Genomic DNA, 25,443 nt, shown 5'->3' on the forward strand with positions numbered 1-25,443 from the left:
GCCGGCCTCACGGCGCTCGGGGGTGGCGGGCCGCGGCGGGGCGGCGCGGGCCATGGCGCGGCGGGCGGGCGGGCGGCGCGGGGGGCGCGGCGCGGGCAGCTGGCGGCGCGGCCTCGGCGCGGGGACTGGAGCGGCGGCGGTAATCCGAGCCGCCGCGGCTCGGGCGTCACGTGGGTGCGGCGGAGGGAGGACCGCGGCGGGGGTGGGGGGCGGGGGCTTGTAGGGAAGGCCGGCCGGGCGCAGGCCCATTCAGCGCCGGAGCCCGGCTTTGAAATCCGAGCCCGGGCGCAGCCAGACTGGCCGGGCGAGCGGGGCCGGCGGGCTCGGGCGCCGCCGCCTTGGGCCGGGGGCGGTGCTGGGGCGGGGCCAGCTGGGCTGCCTGGCGGGTGGGGACCGGTGGTTGCGTGTCTGCCCCCCCACCCCCACCCCCGGGAAGGGGCTCGGCACCCCTTCCAGCCTGTGGTCTCGGGCCGGGGTCTTCCCGCGCTTTTAGCGGACGGGCGGCGGGCTGGGCTCCTCCGGGGGCGTCCCGCGGGCGCGATACACGACATACAGCGGGCGCGCGGGGTGTCGCCCACCTTGGGACGTTCCATCCCAGGCAAGGACAAGTCTGGACGGCCCTCCAGAAGCTCTTTGGTTGCTTTTCCAATTGGTGCCTAAGTCACTCGCATTGGGAGTGGGGGGCCGGGCTCTTTTGGGGTGTCGTGACCCGGTCGGGCCACCTGCTTACTCGGCAGTGGGGGCCGGCATCAGACCAGCTGAGCAAAGGTGGGCTGCCGTCCGCAGTCCCCGACGCCTGGCTACACGTGTGTGGGGACGCACGCGTGTTCACGTGGACGACCGGCGTGCACAGCCTGTCGTCCTGGAGACTCCAGGGAGGGAAACCCACCCTCCCCGAGCGATGCGGGGCCCTGGGGAAACGCTCACACGAACTCATTCTCCCCCACTCCCGGGGCCATCATGAGAACCACCTGGGAGCTCATTAGGCCAGTCAGAGGCTTCCCAAAGCCTGGAGTCAGGTGGACTCTGGCCTACCGGTGTGTTAATGAGGCTTATTTAGCCAAATCAAGGCGGGCACCTAGGACACCTCCTCTGTCCCTGCGCTGGTCTGGGCCTTCCCTTCCATTTCCAGCTGCGTGCAGCCTGCAGTGAGTGCCCTTTCATTCAGAAACTCAAGGTTTGGTTCATCTGTTCAATGGGAATATGGCCCATTACCCTGGGGATATCGGGGTGGAAAAGTCAGATTACGTGCCTGGGAAGGTAGGGTTCAGGGTTTCAGGCCAGGCCAGTGCTTGGCGGTCTCCAGGAAGGGGTGGGTCCTAGCGGTGAGAGCTGGGACCCAGAACACACCCTTCAGGGGACTGTGCAGGGACCAGCCTCTCCAGGGGCAGCCAGCCCTCCCTGGGGCCGCAGGGTCCCGGAGCAGCTGTGGGCATCAGGCAGGCAGAGAGCAGGTGCCAGTGGGAAGGAGCAAGCAGGTGCGGCGGAGGGTTTTCCGTCATTTCTTTATTGGGGCAGGGGGCGTGTCATTCACACGGACTTCCGTGCTGGCCCGTCTGCAGACAGGTACACGTACTCCTATGTACGCGTGTCAGCACAGAGTGGAGCTCTGGTGGGCCCGAGAGCACAAGCTCTTCGACAAGAGGGTATCAGAAAGAGACCGGTTCCAGAGAGTGGGTGGTGTCTGGGGCTTCGGCCCCACCCTGGTGGGAAGCCAGCTCTGTCTGAAGGCCAGGGTGCAGCTGACAGCACTGGGGGCCTGGGGGGGGGGGGCTGGGCTATGAGAGGAGCTTGGGTGGACAGCCTCTGTGCCCCCACCCCGCGCTGGTGGCCAGGCCCAGCCCCTGCCCTCAAGGCAGGTCTTTGACCTCCTCAGGGAGGGGGCCTGAAGACCCTGAACGCTCCATGGGGCCACTCCTTGGGCCCTTCTCCATGCCAGGCCTGTCAGAGGACAACCCTCCGGTCCAGGTGATCCCCACGCCCGCTCCGCTGGTGCCTCACTTCCAGGTGCTTCTTCTGGACCTTCTCGAAGTGCTGCAGCAGCTCTGCGTAGTCGATGCTGGGGGAATCTGCTTTCTGTGACTTAGGGGCTGCCGGCGGACTGTCTCTGGGGAAGGAAGGGCTCAGCATCAGTCTCAGCACACACGGGAGGGAGCTGGGGGGCAGGCGGCACCAGGCATAGGAGGGCAGGGGGTCAGGGCAGGCCCACAGGCTCACGGAGCTCAACCTTGGGGAGTCTGTGTGCCTCAGGCCCGGTACCCCTGGCCCAATGGTCAGCCCCAAAGTAGGGGAGCCCCGAGAACATCCCCTCCCCCTCAGTGGCTGGGACCAGTCAACACTGCTGCTTGGACATGGTCTTCAGTCTGTGGGCTGGCGATGGGGCCCACAGCAGGCATCGCATCGGGAAGCATTTCCTGTTTACGACTGGCTCCCTTTGGGGTGAAAGCCAGGGCTAGCAGCCAGCCAGGAAGCCAGCTGGGGCCTGGAACAGGGTCCAGGGAGAAGGGGGAGGCGGCAGCCTGGCCCTTTCTCTGGGGCAGGACTGCAAACAGGGATTGTCTACTGCTGAAGAGTCTCTCCTGGGCCTTCAGCTTGTCAGGACATTGAATTTTGAGTGTTGGGGTCCAGGTGGGGTCATTCCCTGCCCCTGGGGAAGGAGAGCTGGTTTCACCACCGGGCATGCTGACGGCTCCTTTAATTCCTGTTGTTCCCACTCCCCAGCTGCTCTGTACGGCTGCGCAGGTTGTGCCCGATGCTCCGGAGTTGTGCAGGGTAGTAGCCCGGCTCAGCTTGCCCCAGGGACTAGATCCCCTGGGGCCCTGCCCTGTTTCTAACCACCCCTCCAGAGAATCTCATGGAAGTCTGCTCCTCTCTCAGTTGAACCTCACTGGCTTAGGAAACAGATCTGCGTGGGCTGGAGAAGTATTTGCTTCTAGCCCCTGAGGTCTCGTGACCCTGGTAAGGGGGTCCCATGAAGGCCGTGGGCTGTTCATGAGAATCCTTGGACCCCCTGAGTTCATGGAGAGACCCCAATATTGGGGCACAACAGCTGAGCACAGGAGCTAGACAAGCGTGGATCCAACTGTAATACGACCACTTCCCAGCCATTTGAGCTTGGCCCCGTGGCTCAGTTTCTTTATCTGTAAAGAAGGACCGCCACAGGAGCCGCCCCATGGGGTGGTTGTGAGGATTCCTTCAGATTCAACACGCCAGAGCTTAGCCTGTGCCCAGCCCCAGCCTGAGGGGCAGCCACGGTGGCTACAACTCTGTCCCTCTGAGGCGAGACCAGCCAGGGCCCAGCAGCTCGAGGCCTGTCGTACATCCGCGGCTCAGTCCACTTTGCGGGAAGCGACAGAAACCCTCACCAATGAGCTTGGCCCCTGAGAGGCATCTCTGACCATTCACCTGGCTGCTGGGGCAGGACCAGGGGCGGTGGGAACCCTTCCAGTGGTCAGGATGGAGCTGGAGCTCGGAGGCGGCCCCCTGCACCCCTACTCAGTGTGTTCCCTTCCTGCTGAAGATGCACCACCAGAAGGCACCTTGCACGGTGGCTTGGCCGTTGCTTTCCTGGGCCAGGAGCCAGGTGGGGCCGGCTCTAGGGGGACCAGACTGGGTGCAGCATTCTGAACTCCGACTGCGGTATTTAGCTCCCCTGGGAACGGGGCAGGGGCCTCCCTGTCACAGTAGCTCTGTGGTCCAGGTGTCACCGCCCCGAGAGAGTAACCTGGGCTTCTGGGGACGCCGAGGGACACCCTGCAGCTTAGAGCTCTAGCCAGGGAGCGGCCAGGTGCTGCCCCGGGGCAGCAGGCCGAGATGCGGGAGAGACCTGTGGGCCCAGAAACGCGCGCCCAGACAGGACACTGCAGTACGTCGCTGGGCGTGCATGAGTCTGTACGCTGCGGCCCTGGACACTAATGGCAGGCCAGGCATTAGGTCCCGAGTAGCACCGAGACGAGGGGTGTCCGTGGAGACGCCAGCAGCGGCAGCAAGCCCGGGCGATCTGCACGGATGTGGCCCAGGGAGTGTGTGGGGGCGGGGAGGAGTGGCCACACCTTGCACTCTCTGGGGCCTTCAGTGGCTCGGCCTCCCCTGGACCCCTCCTGGCCTGAGGTCTTTCGAGTGGGGAGGAGCGTGCCCCGCCCCCGAGCATGCAGGCCGGGGCTCCTCTTGCTGCTCCAGCCCTTCATGTTCTGTTTACGACACCCGCAGGCAGTCCGTGGCTGGGGGACACCCCACCAGCAGCAGAGATGGGATTCCAGAACCCGAAGCCGGCCCTCTCTGCTGCCGCCCCACCCGTGCACCTGTCACCAGCTTTTGCTTCAGAGGATCCCTCCTGCCTCACAGAGATGGTCTCTGGGGAGTGGCCTGGAAGTCTGAGCGGGGCCAGGGTCTCCTAGGCCTGCTGGCGCCTGAAGCACATGGAATGAGGGATGCGTGAGGGGTGCAGACCCCCCCCCCCCCAGCTGTTCCTGGCTTGCAGGCCTGTCAGGCAGGCAACCCAAAGCTGTCTTCCAGCTGCCTGCCCCTCCCAGGGCTGAGACTGTCCCCATCTCCCTCTCCAGGGCGTGAGCTGTCCCTCTGTGCCCAAGCCTGCAATCTGACCCCTCCCCCAGCTGTTCCTGGGGCCCGATCCCCACCCAATGTCTCCCTGCCCCTATCTGTGACGGCTCTTCCTGAGTCCCTGCAAAGCTGGGCACCCGGGGCCTTGAAGGCTGGGGAGAGCCTCAAGCATCCATTTAGCCCAAAGGCTCATTTACTAATGAAGAAATCAAGAGCCGAGAGGGATCTGAGGTCACAGAGCAAATCCTTAGCTGAGCTTGGACCAGATCCGAGTCCAGGCCTGTGACCTGCTCACTGACCTGAGAACTCAGAGGTCTCAACCCCTTGGCCCAAGACTCCCTTGACTCTGACCATAGGAAGCTCAGGGAGAACCCTTTTTCCTCAACTTCCCTCTACAAACTTGTACCTGGGCCTGGAGCCTGCAGGAGCTTTACATCCACGCCCCCCACCCTGCCAAGAAGACGTCTTGGGCAGAGCTCTGGCAGGGGGATGGCCCTTAGCAGTGCAGGGTCTGTGGCCTGGCCCAGAGGCCTCCTTCAAGAAGGCAGGCTGGTTGGGGGTGGGGGTGGGGGCCAGAACCAAAGGTCACAGGGAAGCAGCCCTTCCTGCCTCCTCCTCCTCACTTCTCCAGCTGCACCTTTCCTCCTAATTGCCTGCCAGGGTGACCCTAACACCCACTGGACATTGGCAAGGCTGGTGCAGAGGCCAGGCCAGGGAGGCTATGGTGTGGCTTCAGGGCCTCTGAGTCCCAGAAGCTGGAGGTATTCTGGCTAAGCGAATCCAAGGGCGAACCCAACTCCCTGCTCCCCTGGGGACTACCTGGGCATCACTATGAGCAGCTGGGACAGTGCCTAGCTCTGCCGCCGAGAGCACTGCTGTCTGGGAAAAGGGGTGGAGTAGGCAGGAGCCGGGCCTTGGCCTGGGGGCCACACCTGCTGGGGACTCCAGCCCCTCCAGCCGGCCTAGGGTAGACAGCCTGTCAGGTGGCCCCCACCCAGCCTCTGGAGAGGCCAAGCCGGATGGGAAGGGTGGTGGGAGCCTAAACCCAGTGCTATGGAGGGCACAGGGGCTTGGGTCCGGGGCCTTGAGTGTCAGGCAGGCCCATTTCAAGGCTGCCTGCATCAGTCCCAAGGGCCCAAGCCCGAGGCCCTTCGCGGGAGTGAGGTGCCAGGCCTGCCAAGTGGCTCCAACAGCCTGGGAGGGAATTCTAGACACACAGGGCATCTGATGCAAGCTGGGTGCGCTCCATTCAGCGTAAATCTTCTCAGTGGCTCTGCTTGTTTCCATGGCGACCTGACAAGTGAAATTTTCCATCTCGGATGCCAAATGCCTGTGGATGAGGCAAAGCCTCCAAGGGTTACCAAATATAGACACAGCCCAACAGGCTCTGGGGGCCGGGCCAGCAGTGGGTTTGGGGTGGGAGCCTGGCTGGACCCCCCTCCCCCCCCACCCCGCCCCGGGGCTGCAGCCCTCCTGCCTGGGCTGCCATGCTGGGACTCGTGGTGGAGGTGTGCCCGGGACCTGCTCTTCCCACGGGCAGGACTCAAGCAGGGTAGCCACGGATGCACCCTGCCTCTCGCCCGACCCGGGACGGGCTCGGGAAGGTCCCAGTGAGCCTGGGGTCCCTCTGAGGCCCAGGTTGGAACCTCTGCCATAGACGGAGGGGAGGGCCACCTGAGGCCTGGCTCTCACGCCTATCTGCGCGGGACTGGGCGCCGTCTCTGACCTAGGACGTGACTCCTCCTCCACCTCTGCCCGCGGTTTCTCTCCAGGGGCATCCGTCTGGGTGACTGCGGCAATGCCCTCTTACTTTTGATTAACTCAACCCCGACTGCTTGCGGAAGCCATCGCTAGGCCCCGCCACCTTGTAAACACTCCCAGAAGCCCCCGACCCGGTGTGCTGCGAGGCCCGAGGGCCAGTGGTGGTGGGGCGGCCCGTGTCCGCAGTGCCAGAGGGACGTGATTCCGAGGCGAGGGAGACTCCTCGGGGCACCCCCGCCCCCCGGAGGCACTCACCCGGCCTGGAGCAGCTCGGGCTTGGGCACGCACTGCAGCCGGTGCGAGAGCAGCTGGAAGGCGCTGCACTGCGGCAGCAGCATGAGCAGGCCGTAGAGGGCCTTGATCAGGTACGGGTTGTTCCTCACGTCCAGGAGCTGCAGGCGCAGATCTGCGGCAGGGCGGAGGCCAGAGGGCAGGGGTCAGCATTCCCCCCCCCAACCGCCAGCGGCGCCTCAGCTGTCCCTGCGACGTCAGGCCTCTTTCCTGCTGCCCGTCTGTCCTGAGAGGGCCCTCGGCCTGACCCGCGCCAGGCTGCTGCCGGGCCCCGAGCCCCTAGGCTCACCGCAGCCTGCTAAGGAGGGGGCCCCGGGGCCTGGAGCATAACAGACCCCCCCGGGCTGCTCGGCACGTGCCAGCACGAGACGGCCAGAAACAGGGTGAGCGGGCGGGAGAGACCAGCTCAGGCCAGCTTTCAGGGAGCGCGGGATGGAAAAGCGCTTGTGTGCGGGGCTGCACACACGCCAAGCTCAGGAGCGTCGGCAGGGGCTTTCGGAAAGCCACCTGAGATACCCAGCCGTGTCAGCAGCCCCCTGGGTGGGAGAGGCGCCCCTGGGCCTGCCCAGCACCTGTCCCAATTCAACAGGCCCACGCTTCCCTCCTCCGAGCCCCTCTGGGAGAGTCACTGGCTCTGGCCTTCTTGTGGAGAACGTGCCACAAACTTCCGGAGATGCCACGTGACCCCAGCAGCAGCAGCCGTGCGGGGGTCTGGGCTGAAGCTGGAGCCACAGCAGCCGGGCACCCCCCTGCCCCCCAAACCCTCTTCTTGCCCCAGGGGGCAGGAGCCACCAGCGGAGACCTGCGCAATCCTCCCTGGGCCTGGCCACTCCAGCAGGAGCGTGGGCCTGTTCCAGTCCAGTCCCCACTCTGGGCCCCAAGGGGGGGCCAGGCAAGCCAGGAGTGGGATGGGTGCTGAGCAGGACCGGGGTGAATCTGCTGCGGTCACCCCCACAAAGCCCTGGGCCTGGTCAGTGGGCGCCTGTGGCTTCTCCAGGCTCAGGCTGGGTCTGACCTCAGGAGAGGGTGTGCCTGGCTGCCCCAGGAGGCCCTCGGGGAAGTGAGATGTCAGGCCAGGGGACCACGGGGGACAGGCTTCGATGCACTGTGCTGGAAACAGGGTCTCCCTCCTGGGCCTCTAGCACCGTGGAGCCGGGCTGCGTGCAGAGGCTTGGACGGGTCAGAGGCGCTGCCAGAGAGCAGGGGGCCAGGCCGACCAGCTGGGCAGGAAGGAGGCCACCGGCAGGGCTGCCTCCCTGCTTCCCGACCTTACTGTAAGCGCCGGGGTTTTATTCAGCGGGCTGCCTGCTCTGGAGAGCGAGCACTGTAGGTGCGGAGGTGCCAAGAGCTGTGCTCGCCCCAGCCCGCGGCCACTTCTGCACGTTCAGCCTGGATGTCACGATCCAGCAGCTCCTGCCCAGCCGCTCCCAGCACACGCCAGCTCTGCCTTGCAGAGACAGGACGCCGTGGCTCCAGGCACAGAGAAGCCCCGGCAGGTGGGCCCACGGGGCCCCACAGCTTCTGAGAGCCCGGGCTTGCAGGGGGGCTGGAAACAGCTCTGGGCCGGTTGCTCTGGTCCCCCTGGCAGGGATGTTATTCACCTTCGGGGGGGGCGGGGTTTGCCACCCACCGGCCTGTGTCCACGAGACCCACCTTTGGGCGTCCGTCCTGATGCCACCCATCCCAGTCCCACTGGACTGGACCCCTCAGCCCTGTCATTCCCAGCCTTCTGTTCTTGACGTTCTAGGAAACACCCCCGGGGTGTGTGTGTGTGTGTGTGTGCTCCCCGCCCCCTCCCAGAGGCAGGGTAGAGTGGCCGGAAGCTGGGCTCTTACATGTGAAGATGGGGCACTCGATCAGCTGCACAAGTTTGTCCACCTCCGTGAGGAAATCCACCGTGACCTCCAGGTCCCCGCTGGGTGGGTGGTCAAGGAAAGTCTGACCACTGGGCCATGACACCCCGTCTCTGTGGGGGGCCTCTGTTGGGGTGGGGGCAACCGGGGAGCTGGGACCCAGGGGCTGGGAACACGTGTTCTTCCCCCCGGGGCCCTGGCTTCAGAAGCAGAACCTGCTCTGGCTAGGCACGAAGGTACACAGAGGACATCAGCCTATCTGCCTCTTCGCCTCTCTGTCCCTCTAAATGAAAAATGGCACAGGTGTCCCCGTGCGGGGGCACTCGGCTTCTGCTCCGGGGCTCTCTCCTCTGCGCCCTCCTGGCTCTGAAAGGCTCTTATCTCAGCCCTGCAGCCTGGGGAGGGGGGGGAAGGGAGAGGGAGCAAGGGGAGGCTGAGCCGGAAAGGTCCCGGTTCCTGCCTGGGTGGACACCTGTCAGGAGGGCCAAGGTCAGGGCTTCGGCAAGTGTGTGCCGAGGAAAGCAAATCTAGGTTGTGGAAGGAGAGCAGGCACCCTCAGGGAGCGAGGCAAGGCTACACTGAGCCTCCACAGAGGAACCTCAGGGCCCCTCTCTCCTTACCCCCAACTCCTGGTCCCATCAGGAAAGGAGGCCCATTTTGCATCCTAAGTAGCTCTTTGACCCAGGGTCACATGCCAGGCATTCACAGAGGAAGTTGGTTTGCTTCAGTGTTCTAAGGACTGTGACCAATCAGCCCCTGGATGCCTTTCACAGGCCCTGAGGCGTGCTGTGGGTCTTGTCTCTGGCTCAGGCCTCTCACCCAGCCTGCTTCTCCCCTCTGTCACTGCCAACCTGGGCTCCCTCTGGCTCTGTGGCCCCACAAGGTCCCTGAGCTCCTCACCAGCAATGCTGCGAACACCAGAGCTCAAGCCCGCAGGCCTCACACGTAGGTCCACCCACTGCAGTCCATGTGCCTTCCCGATTCCCGGGGCCTCTCCCTGCCCCCGCTCTGGGGCGCCCTCACCTACATGGCCCCATCAGCACCCCTCAGCCTCGATCCCTGGCTTACAAGGTTCCGCCAGGGCAGCTCCCTGCCCCGAGATCCAGATGACCCTGTCTGCTGCCAACAGCACCTCTCCAATACACACCTCTCGGCGCCCTCCAAGGTCCTGAGGTCACGAGGCCTGGAGGCCGAGCAGGGGGATGGCGCGGGAGTGTGGCAGTTGGGCCCACCACCTGGGTGGAAAGGGAGCACTCGCCCCCCCGCCCCACTGTCCCTCCGCGGCTGGACGGGAAGGATACAACTTCTGGATGAGGTCGTAGGCGTGCCGGTAGTTCTGGGTGAGGAAGCACAGGGACACCGTTGTGACGGGGTTGTGGCACCAGGAGCGGTACAGGCAGCAGAAGAGGTTCTGGCTCTCCTGAGGGGGAAGGGGTGTGAGCAGCTGACACAGCCCCCACTCCTTCCCACGCGGATCCACACGGGGCCTGAGCTCCAGGGGCCCTTGCGCGGTGCCGGGGGGCCAGCGCAGCACCCGGGGCTGTGTTTGGCAGCCCCGCTGGGCACAAGCCGTCACAAAGGAAACGCTGACAGCTCCTCAGACCCTGTCATTACCCCCAGTCCCACAGAGCCACGTGGTGGTGGCTGTGAGGGCCTGGTCAGGCGTGAGCCTATCCTCGGCAACCTTAATCGTCCTCTCCAGAACGCTGTGGTCCCGGAGCCCTTGGGGCTGGGAAGGCGGGGCTCTGGGCAGGGAGGAGGCTTCCTCAGGGCTTGGGCTCTCCCCAGCCAGCATCCTGTCTCATTCTGAGACGCCACATCTCCTTCCTCCTCGGCAGCCCACCTGGTGCTCAGGAACCCGCCCAGGAGCTGAGCCCACACCCAGGGAGCCTCTGCCCTGAGGAAAATTCTTAAGTCCTCTGCGACTGTCTGGGAAGAACCACAGGAAGAAGGCGGAGGTGTGGCCTGGATCAGTCTGAGCTGCCTGGCCCCAGATGCCCTGAAGCAGGCTTGGATGTTCTTGAGACTCCCTGAGAGAGAGCAGAGGCAGGGTCTGAGCGGGGGAGGGGTTGGGCGGGGGAGACCACAGCCCACATTGGGGAATGAAACCACCAGCACTTCCAGAGGCCCTCGGAAGCTCGGCCCTTGACCGGTGTCCCCCCATAGCAGGATGGCAGAACAGTGAGCAGCCCCCTGCTCTCTCTGACCAGCCCCGCTGGGTCCTTATCCAGAGCCTGGGCCAGGCAGCACTGTGACACCCTGGCTTAGGACACCCTGGCCTTGTGAGACAGATGTGTTCAACTGACCGAGGGAAGGGCCAGGGCCGAGGAGAAGGGTAGGGAGAGCAACAGTCCCTGACGTGTGGCAACATTACACCCCAGATGCCTGACTCACACAGGGCGGCATGGCCCAGCAGGCGTGAGCCACTTGGACCCAGAAGCCAATCCGCTCGGTGTGCGGGTGGGGGGTGGGGTGTCAACAAGTGGAAAATGCATGGACTTCGGCGGCCCAGGGAGGGCACGTGGACCCTGGAGTAGAGTCCAGAGCCTTCCGCGGGCAGAGATCTCCGCAGCGGGTGGCTCCGAGCAAAGCGGCTCCGACTCACTGCCATGGTTGGCACTGAGCAGCCAGCCGGGGGAGTCCGTAGTTCACACTGGACCCGGAGATCTCAGATTCCATCCCGTCTCCCCCCGGGAGCCTCCTGGGGCGAGGGGCGGCCTAGCATGGCTGTGCGCCCGCGCGTGCGTGCACAGGACCAAACCCGGGGCCCGAGCCCGTGGACGCGGAGTACCAGAGTCTTCAGGTCCTTGAGCTGGTTCCTCAGTTGGAAGAGCTCTGTGGAGGTGAGCAGGATGGTGTTGAGGGTGTGGACCATGGTCGAGGCGAACTTGAGGTCCTCCTCTTGGAGCAGGATGTCTGCCATCGAGTGGAAGATGTTCTCCGCGTTCAGCAGGAGGCAGAGTTGCCTGGAAAGCAGGTGGAGGGGAGGTTACAGAAACCTCTGGGCTTAACCTAGGAAGCCTCTCCCTGGTCTTGCAGCGTCCTGACGAAATCCGCTCCTTCCTGGGTTTGGCCTGGGACCCCAGCTCTCAGGCCTGCGGGAGATGGTGGGGTGCTGCTCACAGCGGGCCTGGCCCCAGGCCTCCCAGCGCTGCTCACTCTGGCCCAGCAACTCTGGAGTGCCACAGGCTGGACCGACCTCCCTCCCCTGCCCCAGGCCCCACAGTGGAATTCTAAAGAAACAGTGGGCCTCTGCCTACCACTGTCGCCACAGAAGCCCCGATCTCCCGCGTGCCACAGCAACGTCCCCCATGTGCCGAGGTACTCCCTACCCCTTCCCGCCTTTACTTTTTTGGATAGAGACGGTCTTCATGTGACAAATAACACACGCACTGGTCATCGCCGTACTGTCCCCTGCCCGCCCCCCTGGGCTCAGGAACCTGTGTGTGTTGTTCACAGCTGTGCCGCCCGTGCCTGGCCCACCCCCCGCCCACTGGAGCGCATGGTGCCTGCTGGCCACAGGGGCTCAGGAGGTGCTTGTGGGATGGACCGCCCCTCTGACAACCCTGAGTTTTATCTCTGCTGTTCGCGTAAGGAAGCTCTGGTGCAGTGAGGCAAGGTGACGACCGAGGTCACGGGATGAGTTAGGGCCACTTCTTGCCACCATCTCTCCTCTAGGAAGTCCTGCAGGAATAAGGCTTAGGCTTTGTGGAAAGGAGTCTCCATTCTATAAAAAGGAAAACAGGAAATCCAGAGAATGGAGAAAAGCAGATTTTCCAGGGTCCCTGGGCCAAGATGACGTCAACAGTGAGAGGCAGGTCTCAAGGACAGGCTCGGAGGAAGCCTGTTGACCTCCCTCCTTTGCCATGGCGCCCACGGAGGCCCAACCTTGAGGGGACGAGTGGGCCTTCCTGTCGGGAGTCCAGGGATCCCAAGGCTCCTGCAAACTGAGAAGGGCCAAGCCAAGGAGTGGGCAGGTGGGGCCTTCCTGTCGGGGTGTGGCCACTGAACTACTGACGGTGCTCCGCATCCAGCTCCCCAACCTGCCCCGTCTCCCATCCGGGTGCACGTCTGTCTGCCTGACTCTGCAGCTCTGCTCCTGGGAAGCATACAGACTTAGACATGGGCTTGTGGGGACAAAGGTCTAGTGTGCCGGACAACATGAACCACATTTGGAGCCAAGATGCTGGACACGTAGCTATCCCGGGTCACTGAACTCGTACTAAACTCTGCATTTATCAGGGTCTGGTTTCCTGCTTCCCCAAGCCATGCCTTGGGGCCAGACAGCAGAAGATTCTTCCCCACCCCTGGCTCCAGAAAAATCCCAGAGCATTTGGTAATAGAGAGGCCAAACCACGAAGTGCAAACAGTGGGCAGGCCGTCACCAGCCCAGGCCCAGCTGGAACCAGCAGCCTCGGGCAAGAATGCACCAGAGAAGTGGAAACAAGGCTGTTGGGGTGGGGGGTGGGGCTGGACGGTGGTGTGGGATGGGCTCTGCCATCGCCTGGGTGGCGCCCGGGCTCACCTGTGTGCACCCAGAGCCTGGATCTTCCGACGAGCTGTGTGACCCCAGCGTCTCCGGGCCACAATTTCTTCACCTCCTAATTGGGGATTATAATCCCCTGCATAATGGGGGCTACTCAGAGGCGAGCTGCCACGACTGGGGACAACTCATGGGGGGGTGTGCAGTCCATGGCTAACGGGACCCTCCCTGGGTACCCCGGTGGTGCCGTGGGTGGGGGTGACAGCCAGCTCATAGGAGGGAGCTTGGCCTTCTGCAGCGCACAGACAGTACTTTCTGTCCCCTCCTGGGCCTCCCACCCCTGGATAAGCCCTGTCTCCAGGGCCGTGGGATAGAAATGTTCCAGAAGGGCAGGCCAGGGAGGAAGGGGAGCATTCTGACAAATGGTCACAAACGCCCGTCGCCTGCAGCTGCTGCCGTCTCCATGACAGAGGCCAACAGCTGAGGCTCTGCCAGGCAGCCCTCTCCAGGGACCACGGGGCACACGGCCCTGTGGCAGCCAGCGGGCGGGGGTAGTGCTCTCACGTGAGGACAGCTGGGGAAGTGTGGAGGGGTAAGCGCAGGGGGTGGTGCCGGTGAGGACAGGCGGGTGCCAAGGCTTCCTGGTGTCCCTCAGAACCCAGTAACACTGATGGCACCACAGGTCAGGGATGGTGGAGTGTTCTAGAAATGCTCTTCTCTCGCCACCAGGGACAGCACACCGTCCTGGCTTTCCCCTCCCTCAGAGACCGCTCCTCCTCTCGTGTTGCGGTGGCCCTGCACACGCGTGCTCTCTCTCTCTCGTCTGCCTCTCTTGGCGGTCGCGCCTGGTGCCATGTTTTCAAGGCCATCTCTAGATCGGCGGCTGCCCGACAGGCACTGCAAATTCGGCAGGGCCACGGTACAGCGCTCCGGCTCCCCACCTTCCCATCTCAGGAAGCAGTGTCACTGTCCCGGCCACCCAGCTGCTCCGCCCAAACCAAGGAAGGAGTTGTCCTCGAACCCCTGGCTTCTCCCTCCAGTGCACCCGCCAGCCCGGCAAGTGGTGGCCATCTCTTCTGGTCAATGCCAAGCCGTCTCCTCACTGGTCTCCCTGCTGCTTCTCTCACCCCTACAATCCACCCTCCCAGTGGACTGCCCACTGGCGCAAGCCCTGAAAAGTGCTCATCAGAACACGCCACCCCCCCACCCCCCATGCTTTCCCACGCGATCTAAACAAACCGCAACTCCTCACCATGTCTCTAGGATCTCGCATCTTCTGGTCATTTCTCTCTAACCTCAGCTCTTAGGATTTCTCCTTCACTCACCACATGCTGGCCCCTTGGGCTTTCCTTCTGTTCCTGACCTCTGCCCTGGCCTGGAAAGCTCTACCGAGGGACCCGCACACGGCCGGCCCCCTCTGGCCATGGAGGTGTGAGCTCCAACCCTGGACCCTGGGGACGCCTCTGTCCAGTGCACATCTCCTGCCACCAGCCCTTGCTAAGGAAAGTCCTGTGTCCTTCTGAGCGTTTCTCACCACCTGGATCATCTGGGTGACAGACTCGTCTACTGGGTCCCCGCTGTCTCTCCCTCCAGAACGGGGGCTGCAAGGGGCAGGGCCCTGCCTGTGACCCTCATGAGGAAGGCCTGGCACTGGGTAGCTGCTCACTAACTACTGCTGAACGTCACCGTGTGGAGACACTGGGCAATCCGGCACACCCCCTTTGCTCATCCCGGGCAGCCCCGGCCTGCTGTGCACGCCTGTCCGCAGAGAGCGGCTTCCCAGATGTTACGCTTCCGCCCTCATCATCCAGAGCCCGGCTGCCCTGCCCAGGGGCCGCGGGAGGCCGGCTCAGCTCAGGAGACCCCTGAACGCGTGCTGTCAGGACACGGGCACAAGTTGCACCGAGGAGCCGCCCCCAAGCTCCACTAATTAAACCACTGGAAGAGCGGAAGGGAGAGAAGCCAGGAAAGGGCCCCTCAGAGAGGAGTGGCGGTGGGGGGCGCACACCCTCCAGCTGGCCTCAAGCCCCACTGTGCTCTGGACGTTTGCTTCAGCAGGGCGGTCTCCCCCACCCCAGGAGGCTGCTGGGCAGAGGCTGGAAGGGCTGTTCTGCCCCCCACCCCAGGAGGCTGCTGGGCAGAGGCTGGAGGGGCTGTTCTGCCCCCCACCCCTGCGGCTGGGCCACCCTCGGAGGCAGGGGCTGCACCTCGTCTCCTCTTATCCAGCCTCTGCCATCCCGTCCCAAGGTCACCCGAACTTTGGCGAGAAGGAAAACAATTCCCAGAGTGCTGGGTCACGAAGCCTCCAGAAGGCAAGAACAATGAAGTATTAGCTAGCTCACTGGGAGCTCTTACCACACACCAGGCACCGTGCTGAGGGGGTTACACGGGCCCTCGCGGGATGGGCAAGGGGTGACGGAAAGGACAGCAGCTCACATCTGTGGGCTCACTGGGTCCTGGGCATTTTAGGGGGCAGGGCAAGGTGAATCTGGGTAGGTCAGCCGAGCCGCAGCCTGGAAGGCTCTGAGTACCTGAGCAGGACGATGATTCCTCTTTCTGAGTAAGGGTGGGGGGGAGGCACCCACTTTTCACTTCAACCCCGAGCCCATGAAATGGCCTGCACGGGTGGCCTTGAGTCTCCAGAGGCCCAGCCCCAGGGTCCTCCCGGGGCATTTTGCTGAGTCCTCACGCCATGCGGGGCAGGGGCTATCACTCCACATGGAGAGGACCACGTTGCCAGGCACACAGCTGATCAGGGGCGGAGGGAGGATCCAGACCCAGAAGAGTCCACTTCCAGAACCTGAGTCCCTGCTCCTCCTCTGCCTCCCCGGTGCCCGTCCGCGCCCAGCGGGGGCCTGGCAGACGGCTGCCTCGCAGGGCTGCGGCGTCATCACTTCTGCTGAGCCCCGGCCCTGCTTGGGCTGCCTGCCTGGCCCTCAAGCACAGCATCAATAATGAACACAGCTTGCAAGCATTAAACATTTGCCCGTGTTTTTAAAGTACTATTCATCACGAGACAATGGCTTGGAGAATAGGGACAAGGCAGAGAGGTGAGGCAGAGGGAAACCTACAGGGAGTCTGGGAGGGCACAGCCCGCAGGCCCACCTCAGGGCTGGAGGGCAGGGGTCCACATGCATGTGCCCTGCGATGGCCTCTCACCTGAGGCCGGAGCGCCCCGTGGGTGGGCTCCGCCTCCCCCTCCTCCAGCCGCCTGCTGCTTGGCTGCACAGCTGGTCCCCTGCTTCTGGGTCTGGGTTCATGCCGGGGAGGGAATAGTTCTCTTTGGTCCCTCTCAGGGGAGCAACCTGCCTCTGGCCTGACCCAAGAGAGGGACCCCCACTTTCCCTAGTGGATTGAGAGGACACTGCCTCCCCATAGAGGTGCCTTCCTTGGGGGTAACTTCAAAAGACCAAGGTCTACAGCAGGGCCAGGGGAAGGCACCCTAGAGCAGGGCCCACCTGGAAATGGCCACACCGCCCTTGCCAGGCTGGTGTGAGTTTTGTGTCACAGTCCCTTCAACCACTAACACTGGCTAAGCATCCTCATGCACCAGACTCCGGCCCTGAATGGCCACTGGCCTCAGTGGTGGCCCACGGTGGAAGATGCTCTCCGGAGCCCCGGTCTGGCACCCACCCACAGCCCCTGCTTCAGGTGATCTGTGGGCCAGAGCAGGGAGGAGGAGGAGGGTATCAACTAGCCTTGCAGGTGGCTCGAGACGGGCCAGGCACGCCCTGAGGGCATGTGGCCCAGGCTTGGCGGGGAGACAGGCACGGGTACAGGCTGGCCCCTACTAGGCCGACAGGGAGCCTGGCACTGTCCTGCACCCTGTCCTGGCAGTGGGAAAGGGACCACAGGCTGCTCTTACTCTAGGGACCTGGACAGGTCACCAACCAGGCCAGGCCAAGACTTGGTTTGGAGGATAAGACCTGCCCAGCGGCTCTGCGCCCCCTTCCCCCATCAGGGCCATGTGCAGAGCAGGAAAGAAGAGGCCATCACCGCTGAGGGTGCAAGGTGCGGGCTGCTTCTGCCTCCAGAAACCTCTCTCCAACCGGCCAGCCCTGCACCGACCCCCCCCCCCCCCCCATCCCGGGCCTGGGCAGGGCATGAAGGATAGGGGTCAGCATTGAGGAAGTCTGTTTTGGTGGTGGAGTGGTAAAAAGAGGAGGATGAGCAGTTCCTTTCAGGACAGAAGAACCCCAGGGCCTGGGGAAGGGCAAGGCTGGCCCAGGAGAGGGGGGCAGCTGGAGAGTGGGCTCCTTCCCAGGGCCAGGCCCGTCTGCAGGAGCAGGGGCCCCAGACCAGGGTATGGCCCCGGAGGGCAGAGTCCCCAGCATGGACACATACGTTTCTTGGGGAGGAAGCGCTCTGGCTCCCTGCCATGCTGCGCTCGGGGGCATCTGAACCCTGCCATGTGGCTTTGGGGAAGATGTGACACTTCTTCCCATGGACCCACTTCCCTGCGCCTTCTGCAGACAAGACCAGCAAAGCTGCCAAGGGCAGAAGCTGCCCCCTTCATCGTCAGCCGATCCTTCCCAGGTCCCTGGGCCATTTGCAAGACGCTCATGCTGGTTCCCTCCTGGGGCTCTCCTCGGGCTCCCATCCCCAAGTAAGGGCATGCTGATGCCCCCCCTACCCCCGCCCCGACTGTTCTGACACTGAGCCCAGAGCGGAGGGCTGGCCGGGGAAGTGCAGTGAGCTAATCTACACTCGCTGGGGGCTGCCGCCCTCCACTCCCCTACCCTCTCTCCTTCCACAAGCCTGGCTTTTTAAAGAGACGAAAGGCAGAAGCCGATGGTGTGTCTGACCCCTGGAGGGGGTGCCTGGGGTGAGCGCTCAGCCTGGAGGGCCCAGGAGCGCCTCCCTCACCTGCTGGCCCAACACTGTTGGCTTTCAGGTGCTGGGGGGCACAGCCCACCCCGCTGGTGACTCGGCCCAAGGCTACTGGCCAGGGATGTGGTAAGGGCCCCAGACGGATTCAAGAGAAGTTTAAGGGGAGATGGAGGCCTTTCCCATTCTTGACTGTCCCCCGTTGACGAGAAAGCCACCAGCACAGGACACGGAATAGCTGGCCCAGTGGGGAGAGACTCTGGACAACAGCGCACTCAGGTGGAAGGAGACGCCAGTGTTGAGAGAGAAGCTGGAGAACCCACCTCCCACCCCCAGCCTCCCCCAGTTGCTATTCACGCTCCCTTCCTGCTGCAACGCTCTTGCCCCTCGGGGCCAACTGCCCCTCGATGAAGAGAAGTCAGAATGAGCCTTCAGGGAGTGCGCCCCGGCTCTTTAACGCACCCCCCCATCTCCTGTGCCATCAAGGGGGTGAGGCCTCCAGGGCCGGCCAGTGCCACATGGGAGGTGGGCCACATGGTTGATTCCATCGAGCACCTCCTGCTGGGCTGGGCCCAGTAAACAGCTTCCAGAGACACACAGGAAGGTCTGCTTGCGGCTCCTAAACCACCCGCACAGGCTGCCCTGCGCCACCTCCACTTCCGTGCTCTGGCATCAGGGCCCCCTGGCACCCCGGGTCCTGCCCAGGCAGGTCCAGGCCTCCAGCCGCACTGGGCCTGGCTTGCGGCTCGGCTCTCCGGTGGGTGGCCTGGGGAGGGGATGGTCAGCTCAGGGGTGGACAACACTGTTCGGCTGGGGTGTGGAGGGCGACTGGGCAGGCAGGCCTGTTCTAGCTCCCTTGCTGAGGCTAGAACTGGATGCTGCCTTTGAGGAAAGCTCCGGGCGGGGTGGCCCCCACAGCCCTCTGCAAGGTGGCCTCAGGGCCAGGCCCACTGGGGCAAGGAACAAGTTCCAGGCACCGCTGGTGCAGGTGTCCTTGGAGGCAGGGCCAAGTCACTTCTGCTTAGAGCCCTTCCCTCTCCCTGGAGCTGGGCCTCCTTCCTTCATCGCCATCCCCAGCGCCTGCGTACTGACCAGGCCAATACCACGCACGGAGGTATAGGCCCTCACTTCTCTACTTTGGCCACTGGCTGGGGTCCACATCCCCTCAGTGGTCTAAGGCCAAGGGGACATGGGCTGTCCTGGCAGATGCCTGGAGTCTCACAACCTTAACTCTCCAAGTGCAGCCTGATGTCAAGTATAGAAAACGCAAGGGCCCAGAGCCACGGCCACCATTCCCACCGAGCCCCACTGGCTTTGGGGAAGATGTAACACTTCTTCCCATGGACCCACTTCCCTTGCCTTCTGCAGACAAGACCAGCAAAGCTGCCAAGGGCAGGAACTGCCCCCTTCATCGTCAGCCGATCCTTCCCAGGTCCCTGGGCCATTTGCAAGACGCTCATGCTGGTTCCCTCCTGGGGCTCTCCTCCGGCTCCCATCCCCAAGTAAGGGCATGCTGATGCCCCCCCTACCCCCGCTTGCCCTCCAGCCTTGGCCTTGGTTCTGCCCCTGCCCGACAGCTGGGATCCTTTAGGAGTTTAAAGAGAAAGCAGCCTTCAGGTCAGACTAACATTAGAACGGGAAGGTAGGAGTGGCCTCCCATCTGAAGTTCAGAAAGCTCCAGAGCTTCACTGCCCCCACTTCTCCCCGTCCCACCCCGCCCCACACTCCTCTTCCCTTCCAGCTCCCTGCTTCCCAAGTATGAAAACTGTAAATCTGTTTTATTTATTTCAATCACTCCTCAGCAGTGTGCTCCTCAGGGCAGAGGCAGCCATGGTAACCCTGCCAACTCATGCCTTAAAAATTCATCGTGTTTAATGCAGTCGATGTGTCTGATACGTTTTAAAAGTTTCTTTGGGGGGGGTGGAGGGGGTGGGAGGAGGCACAAGGACTTGTTTTTCTGGGTCTTGCTGGGAGCTGGGGGAAAGGGATGGAGGGAGGGACACAGCATGATGGGGAAGATGAAGAAAAGGGTCTTTCATCTACTTCGCTTTCTGTTCCTCTATTAAAGAGTAGCATGGCCAGGCTCCCGGGGGCCACAGACACCTGGGCTGGGCTCATCTGGAGACCTCCAGCGAAGGCCTCATCTGGATGGGAGTGGCTAAGAAAACCAAATGGTCTCAGCTGCCTTGGAGCGAGCCAACCCCTGTCCAGGTTTGGGGCTGTCTCTAGGGACCAAGATGAGAGCGGCGCAGAGCAAGGAGAGGTGACTCCCCGCCTCATACACTGCCAGGGTGGTCAGGTGGTCCTCTCTGCCATGTGAGGGGTTCCGCCTGCTCCTCAGGACAGAAGCTGTCTCCTGCACCTGGCCCAGCTGACAGACTCGGCCCCATTTTCCTTGTGCTCTTATCAATCTGGCCAAGCCTCTTGCCCACTGTGTATCTGTAGGGACCGCTCCAGCCTCCTTCAGGCCTCTGTTCAGTTGTCCCCAACCAGGATCCCTGGGAGGGCCTGTGACCCCTCTCCTGCCTCACCCGCGCTAGTTCCCCACATTCTCCTTCCTCCAGCTCTGCGTGGTCTCCCACCCTCCTGAGCTTCACCTCCCGACATCCACTTGGGGTGTGTCTCCTTTCTTAACCTATGCTTCCCAAGGCAGAACGTGTCTGAAACCCCATTAGGCCTGGCCCAGGGATGGATACTTATGGAAGAGAGGATGAACTGCCAGGAGGAGCAAGGCGGCTTGCATTACTTCCGCTATGGAACTTGGCTTGCGTGAGGAACTGCAAGGGACTCAGGTGGGTTTGAACACTGCATGGGGGGTTTTCGTGAAGAGTCTAGTTCTGGCTGAAGCGCTTTCGGACTTTGCCAGGAGAGGCCTCTGAGGGGACCTTGACTTACAGACAAGGTCCAAGTTTGTGTCCCAGAAAAGAGGCTCCACCTTCTATCCCACGTGGTGAAGATACCCCAAAATATGGCTGGATGCATGTCAGAGGACAGGGGCGGGATCCCCGTGCTGGGGGTGACCACAAGTCACACAGGGAAGACCCTGGGGGCTGGGCTGAGTTGTGTTGGCACTGGATGAAAAGGCGCTATTGGGAGTTGGGGGAGGTGGTAAGAGCTGGAGGCCACCGCTCCAGGCCTGGAACCCTTGGTAGGGAAGCCCACGGTCCCTCAGCATTTCATCTTCTGAACACTTAGAACAAATGAAAACAAAGAGAAGGCTCACCAAAGGAAATCCTGTTGTCTCCAGGACAATCAGTTCCAAGAACCACTGACACACGGCACCCGAGAACAGCCGGGTCCCTGTCACGGAGGTTCCTGCCCCGTAATGACCACACATGGCACGTTTGTGAGTGCTTTCTCTTCCTCAGGCATGTCACATACCTTGAATCCCTTCACCACGGGACAGGTGTTATTTCCGCCACCCCTCTGAGCAGAGAATGAAAGCGAAGCACAAACGAGAGCCTTGCCAAGCCCTGTCTGGTGGCCCACCCCAGCCCTCACGCTCCGAGCTGCTGCCGGGCCCCACACCCAGCCCGTGGGTTTCACGGCCCAGCTGGCTCAGGGGCTCAGACACGGTCTTTCTGGAAGACCGATGGTTTGGGGGTACCTTGGCTGCAGATATCACTGGGCCCTCTGATGGACTGAAGCCCAAGTTTCTCCAGAACCTTCCTGTGACTCGGGAAGTTCATCTGCAAACCAGCTCCTTCCACCTGACCCTCACGCCGGGGCTCCCTCGGTGGGTGGGAGGCAACGACCACACGGGCCACACCTGGCCGGGACAGTGCTGACCGTGCTGCTGCTTAGTTCTCATGGCTTTTTCTCCTAGCGGTCGAGTGGGAGCCCGAGTCCGGGCACTGCAACCACAGCTCCGCTACAGCCACAACCCAAACTCAGGTCTGGTTGGGGTGCTCGTGGGTGGGGGTGACTCTGCGCAGGTGACTCCATCAGCAGCTTCCCAGAAACCTCTGCTAGGAGCCCTGGCTCCTGAGTGCGCGGCCCAGGCCAGCTGGTGGCTGAGGTCTGAGCGGGGAGGAGGGATTTCAATACCGTGATTGCTGGGGCTCTGAATGCAGGCCCACACGGCCAGGGAAACAGCAGCTCTGAGCCTCACAGGTCTCAGGGTCCCTGGGTTAACCACTAGAGAATCACGGATGGAGACTTTCTCTCCCTTTGAAGACCTCTGAGCTCCCACCCTTCCAAGCAGGATTTCTTCCCAAGGACATGCTTAGCCTCCCTGCCCATGAAGTGTCTGCAAACTGCCCTAATGTCAACACCCACAGAGCCTGGCAAACTGCTGTCAGGCCCCGGATGTGCCTGCCCATCCACGCCCCTGCCAACTTCCAGCCTGGCGCACGGAGGTCCTCAGGGATCCTGTGCTCACGGGACAGAGGACCAAAGTGAAGCCAAGCACCAGTCCAAGGCCACCCTGCCAGGCCCACGGCGGAGCAGAGCCCCTGACCTGGAGTTCCTGTCCCATTCTGCCAGACCCCGTCCCTTGCAGCATGTCACCTGCAGGACAGACCCCTCCTCCCCAGGGCAGCTCTTCTTTCCATCTGAGAGCTCCAATTCCTCTTGATGCAAATGTCCAGCGCAGGACACCCTTCACCCCATGGCTTGTGACACATCCACAGGCAGAAGTAGTCAGGTAGAGACACAGAATCTGTCTTAGGACAGGAAAGGGAAAGGGCCCCCCACATCTCTGCCATTTCCCCTTCAAACTAGGGGGTGACCTTCTGAGAACTAAGGCAAGCCTGTAAGACAAGTGCCAGGAGCCAGAGGAGCCCGCCCAGGGCTGCTCCCTTGTACCTGGGAATGACCTGGGGACACCCCTTGTCCCAAATATCTTCCTGTTACCAAGTTGCTCTGGTCAGATTTTCTACTGCTTCATCCCATTATTCCCAAACTAGTGCTTTGTTCCAGGCCAAGGGATTCCTCCCCACTGCTGCTTTTACGACCACAAACTTTTCCAGATGGTGAGCATCTCCCTTCTACCATGCTGGGCACTGAGCCCAGACACCGAGGCCTCCCTGCAACTCTGCCCCTCTCACCTCAAAACCATGTCCCCAACCTGAGCCCAGCAGCCTGCTGGTCACGTAGTCACCACACTGAGGTCAGAATGCCTCCCCCCTCCCAAACTCTTCATCAAATGGGCTGGTTGTCCTTGTGGTCGTGGGCCTGGGTAAGCACAGCGATGCGCCTCTATCTCACGTTCCCGTGGTGACTTTCCTCTAAGGGATTTAATGTGCCCTGATGGCTCCAACCAGGGGCTGCCATTTTGCTTGCTGGTGGCAGCCTCAGTTCTCTGTCCTGCCCCGCCCCCCTAACACCTCCCAGTGGGGTGCCACCACCCCTTGGCCCATCAGTGTCCTAGCCCACCCACAAGGTCATGCAATTACTGTTCAGAACCAGGAAGGCCCTCCAAGCCAGGAACAGTGCCTTACCAAGAGACCCCTGAACCTGGCTATATGCTGCTGTCGCCTGAAACCATACGGGACACCAAGACCACGCTCAGGCCCACTCCAGGAAGTGGTGATCTGTATTCTTAATGGCCTTCACAGTCGGGACGGAGAACCACTGCCCCCAAACTGCCTCCCCAGAGCTCCTGCCACAAGCTCAGTGATGCCACTCTCTGGTAGAAATGGGGAGATCTTACTAGCAGTCCCAAAGGAGCCCTGACCGCTGTCCTCGAGATGTACCCCACCTCCCCAGAGCCCGGGCCTGGTCTTCTTAAGTTTCCGCCTGGCCTTTGGCTATTTCCCCACCGGTCTCCACCGTAGGGCTCCCAAGCCCGCTGTGCGCAGCCCCGACTCGCTCTGTTCAAACGGAAGGAAAAGGAGGGCAACACTCAGGCCAGACCCGTGCCTGCCACCCTGGCCTCAGGCTGTGCTTCCTCTGGCTGTCTCGGATGCTGCTGCATTGGGCACATGCCGCTCCTGCCTTTCTGGCCTTCAGATCTTTAGCCTGGGGGGGTTTTATGAAATTTTATAAACTGAGATTGCTGTCTGTAGCCGTTTACGAGTACCCGCTTACAGGGCACGAAGCTAAGCATCGGAAACAATGTGAAGTGAAACAGCAATACCCCACTGCTGGTCACAGAGCAAATATCCAGCAGCCTCACTGCTGAGTCTCTTGGAAAATGGTAAGAAGATCAGAGAGAAAGGGCTGGGAGGAAGGAAGAGCCACGCAGAAGCGACGGGACAAAGAGAGCAAGGAAGGGACTCCCTCGGTCCTTTGTGGCAGAACGAAGGGGGTTTCTCTTATTTGTACCCTCCTCAACCCCGTGCCAGGAAGCTGTGAAAATTCCTCTTGTGATCAGTCATTTTCAGGGAGTTTCAAGATGCATGAAATGGGCTTTTCATCCGAACGTTCCTTTCCAGCCCAGGAAATCCGCGTTGGATTAAATGAATGGAGGGGAAGGGCCCCAGGTGGGACGTGTTTGTGTAAGTCCCTCTGGGGAAAGTGTCTGCAGGCATCTGGAGCCCTAGGTCTCAATTACAGACCAGGCTCTCCGCGGCAGAGCTGGGCCAGGCGAGCGGCCACCCAGGCGTCCCCCCGCACCTGCCACCATGCCCAGAGAGACAAGCGACGGAGTTGAACACGGTGAGGTGGTGCCCTTGATAAGGGAGGGTGACCCGGAGCCACTGTGCTTGGAGCTGAGAGCGCAGTGACCAAGTGCGCTCGGGATCCTGAGGGAGGTGCGCTTGGCGGTGCAAATAACACAGCCTGAGGAGCCATCCGAGTCCCGGATCCACTGCTGGAAATGCACAACCACAACCAAAACCAAACTCGGCCACGCTGTGTATTCACAGGCGCAAGACTGAGTTTTGGAAGGAAATACATGGTACCAAAACAGAGGCTACTCCTGGGGGAGGAGGTGGTGGTGATGGGCCTTTTACATTTTAAGCTAGATCTTCTGCACTGTTTTGATTTTTATCTTACGTGGTTTCTATTTTTTTGAACAATAGCTAAGAAGGAAGTTCTTTTGGGATCTTCTGGACTCTGTTGTGGAGATTCTCAGAGGAGGCGCGGGGAGCAGAGTGCTGGGAAGGGGGCGTCTCCTCTGAGTGTCCCCGCTCCAGCCCAGATGGCAGAGCTTCTCTCTCCCTAGTGGGGGCTGCTGCAGATTTGCTGATTTAACAATGGAAACATGCATTTTACAAATGAGAGGATCAACAGCCGGGAGATGGTATTTTTAGCTACTGCTCTTTGCTTCAAAGGCGTAGGTTTCATCTAAAACCAGGCAAACCTCCTACAAAGTCTGCCTGTTTGCAAGGAATGATTAGCATAATACGAGCAGGAGAAAAGGCCTGGCTCCACTCGCAGGCAGGAGTGCCTACTACAGGGGAGGCTTTCTCTGGAAATAGAATCACGAGGAGAAAGTCTCAATGGAGACGAAGCCCCTGCCTTCAATCAGAGCAGAGCTGCCCTGCCCTGCCGGCCCAGGGAGGCCGAGGATCGTGGGTGCGAGCAGCGCACAGCGTGAGATGCGTGTCCACGCGTGGCCACGGCTCCGTCTGGCAAGGCCACCCCCCGGGCTGCTGTTGATAGCGTCACTAGGGCCCCATGCAATCACCTTCTTCCAGTAGAAGTACAGAGGGGCTAAGGGCTGCCTTTCCAGATGCCCCTTCTGAGTGGGAGGGCAGAGGCGAGTCGAGGGTGATGGAGAGG

General features: G+C 62.1%; 1 protein-coding gene across 3 annotated transcripts in view; it reads right to left on the minus strand.

Annotated features, from left to right (window-relative positions):
* Positions 1 to 1,489: 1,489 nt before the first annotated feature.
* Positions 1,490 to 25,443, minus strand: part of VAC14 (VAC14 component of PIKFYVE complex) — a 100,412-nt gene continuing 76,458 nt past the window's right edge. For 2 of the 3 annotated variants that reach the window (XM_036088092.2, XM_036088091.2), the window contains exons 15-19: positions 11,257 to 11,431; positions 9,767 to 9,885; positions 8,448 to 8,527; positions 6,577 to 6,727; positions 1,490 to 2,107 (exon numbers count right to left, since the gene is read on the minus strand). In XM_036088092.2, the coding sequence (XP_035943985.1) occupies positions 1,945 to 2,107; positions 6,577 to 6,727; positions 8,448 to 8,527; positions 9,767 to 9,885; positions 11,257 to 11,431 (688 nt within the window). In that variant the 3' untranslated portion in view covers positions 1,490 to 1,944. The remainder of the gene's footprint in view (positions 2,108 to 6,576; positions 6,728 to 8,447; positions 8,528 to 9,766; positions 9,886 to 11,256; positions 11,432 to 25,443) is intronic. The other variant, XM_078062994.1, reaches the window with a different exon arrangement.

Source organism: Halichoerus grypus, chromosome 15 (genome assembly GCF_964656455.1).
Source record: "Halichoerus grypus chromosome 15, mHalGry1.hap1.1, whole genome shotgun sequence".
In the NCBI taxonomy this organism is placed as follows: domain Eukaryota; kingdom Metazoa; phylum Chordata; class Mammalia; order Carnivora; family Phocidae; genus Halichoerus; species Halichoerus grypus.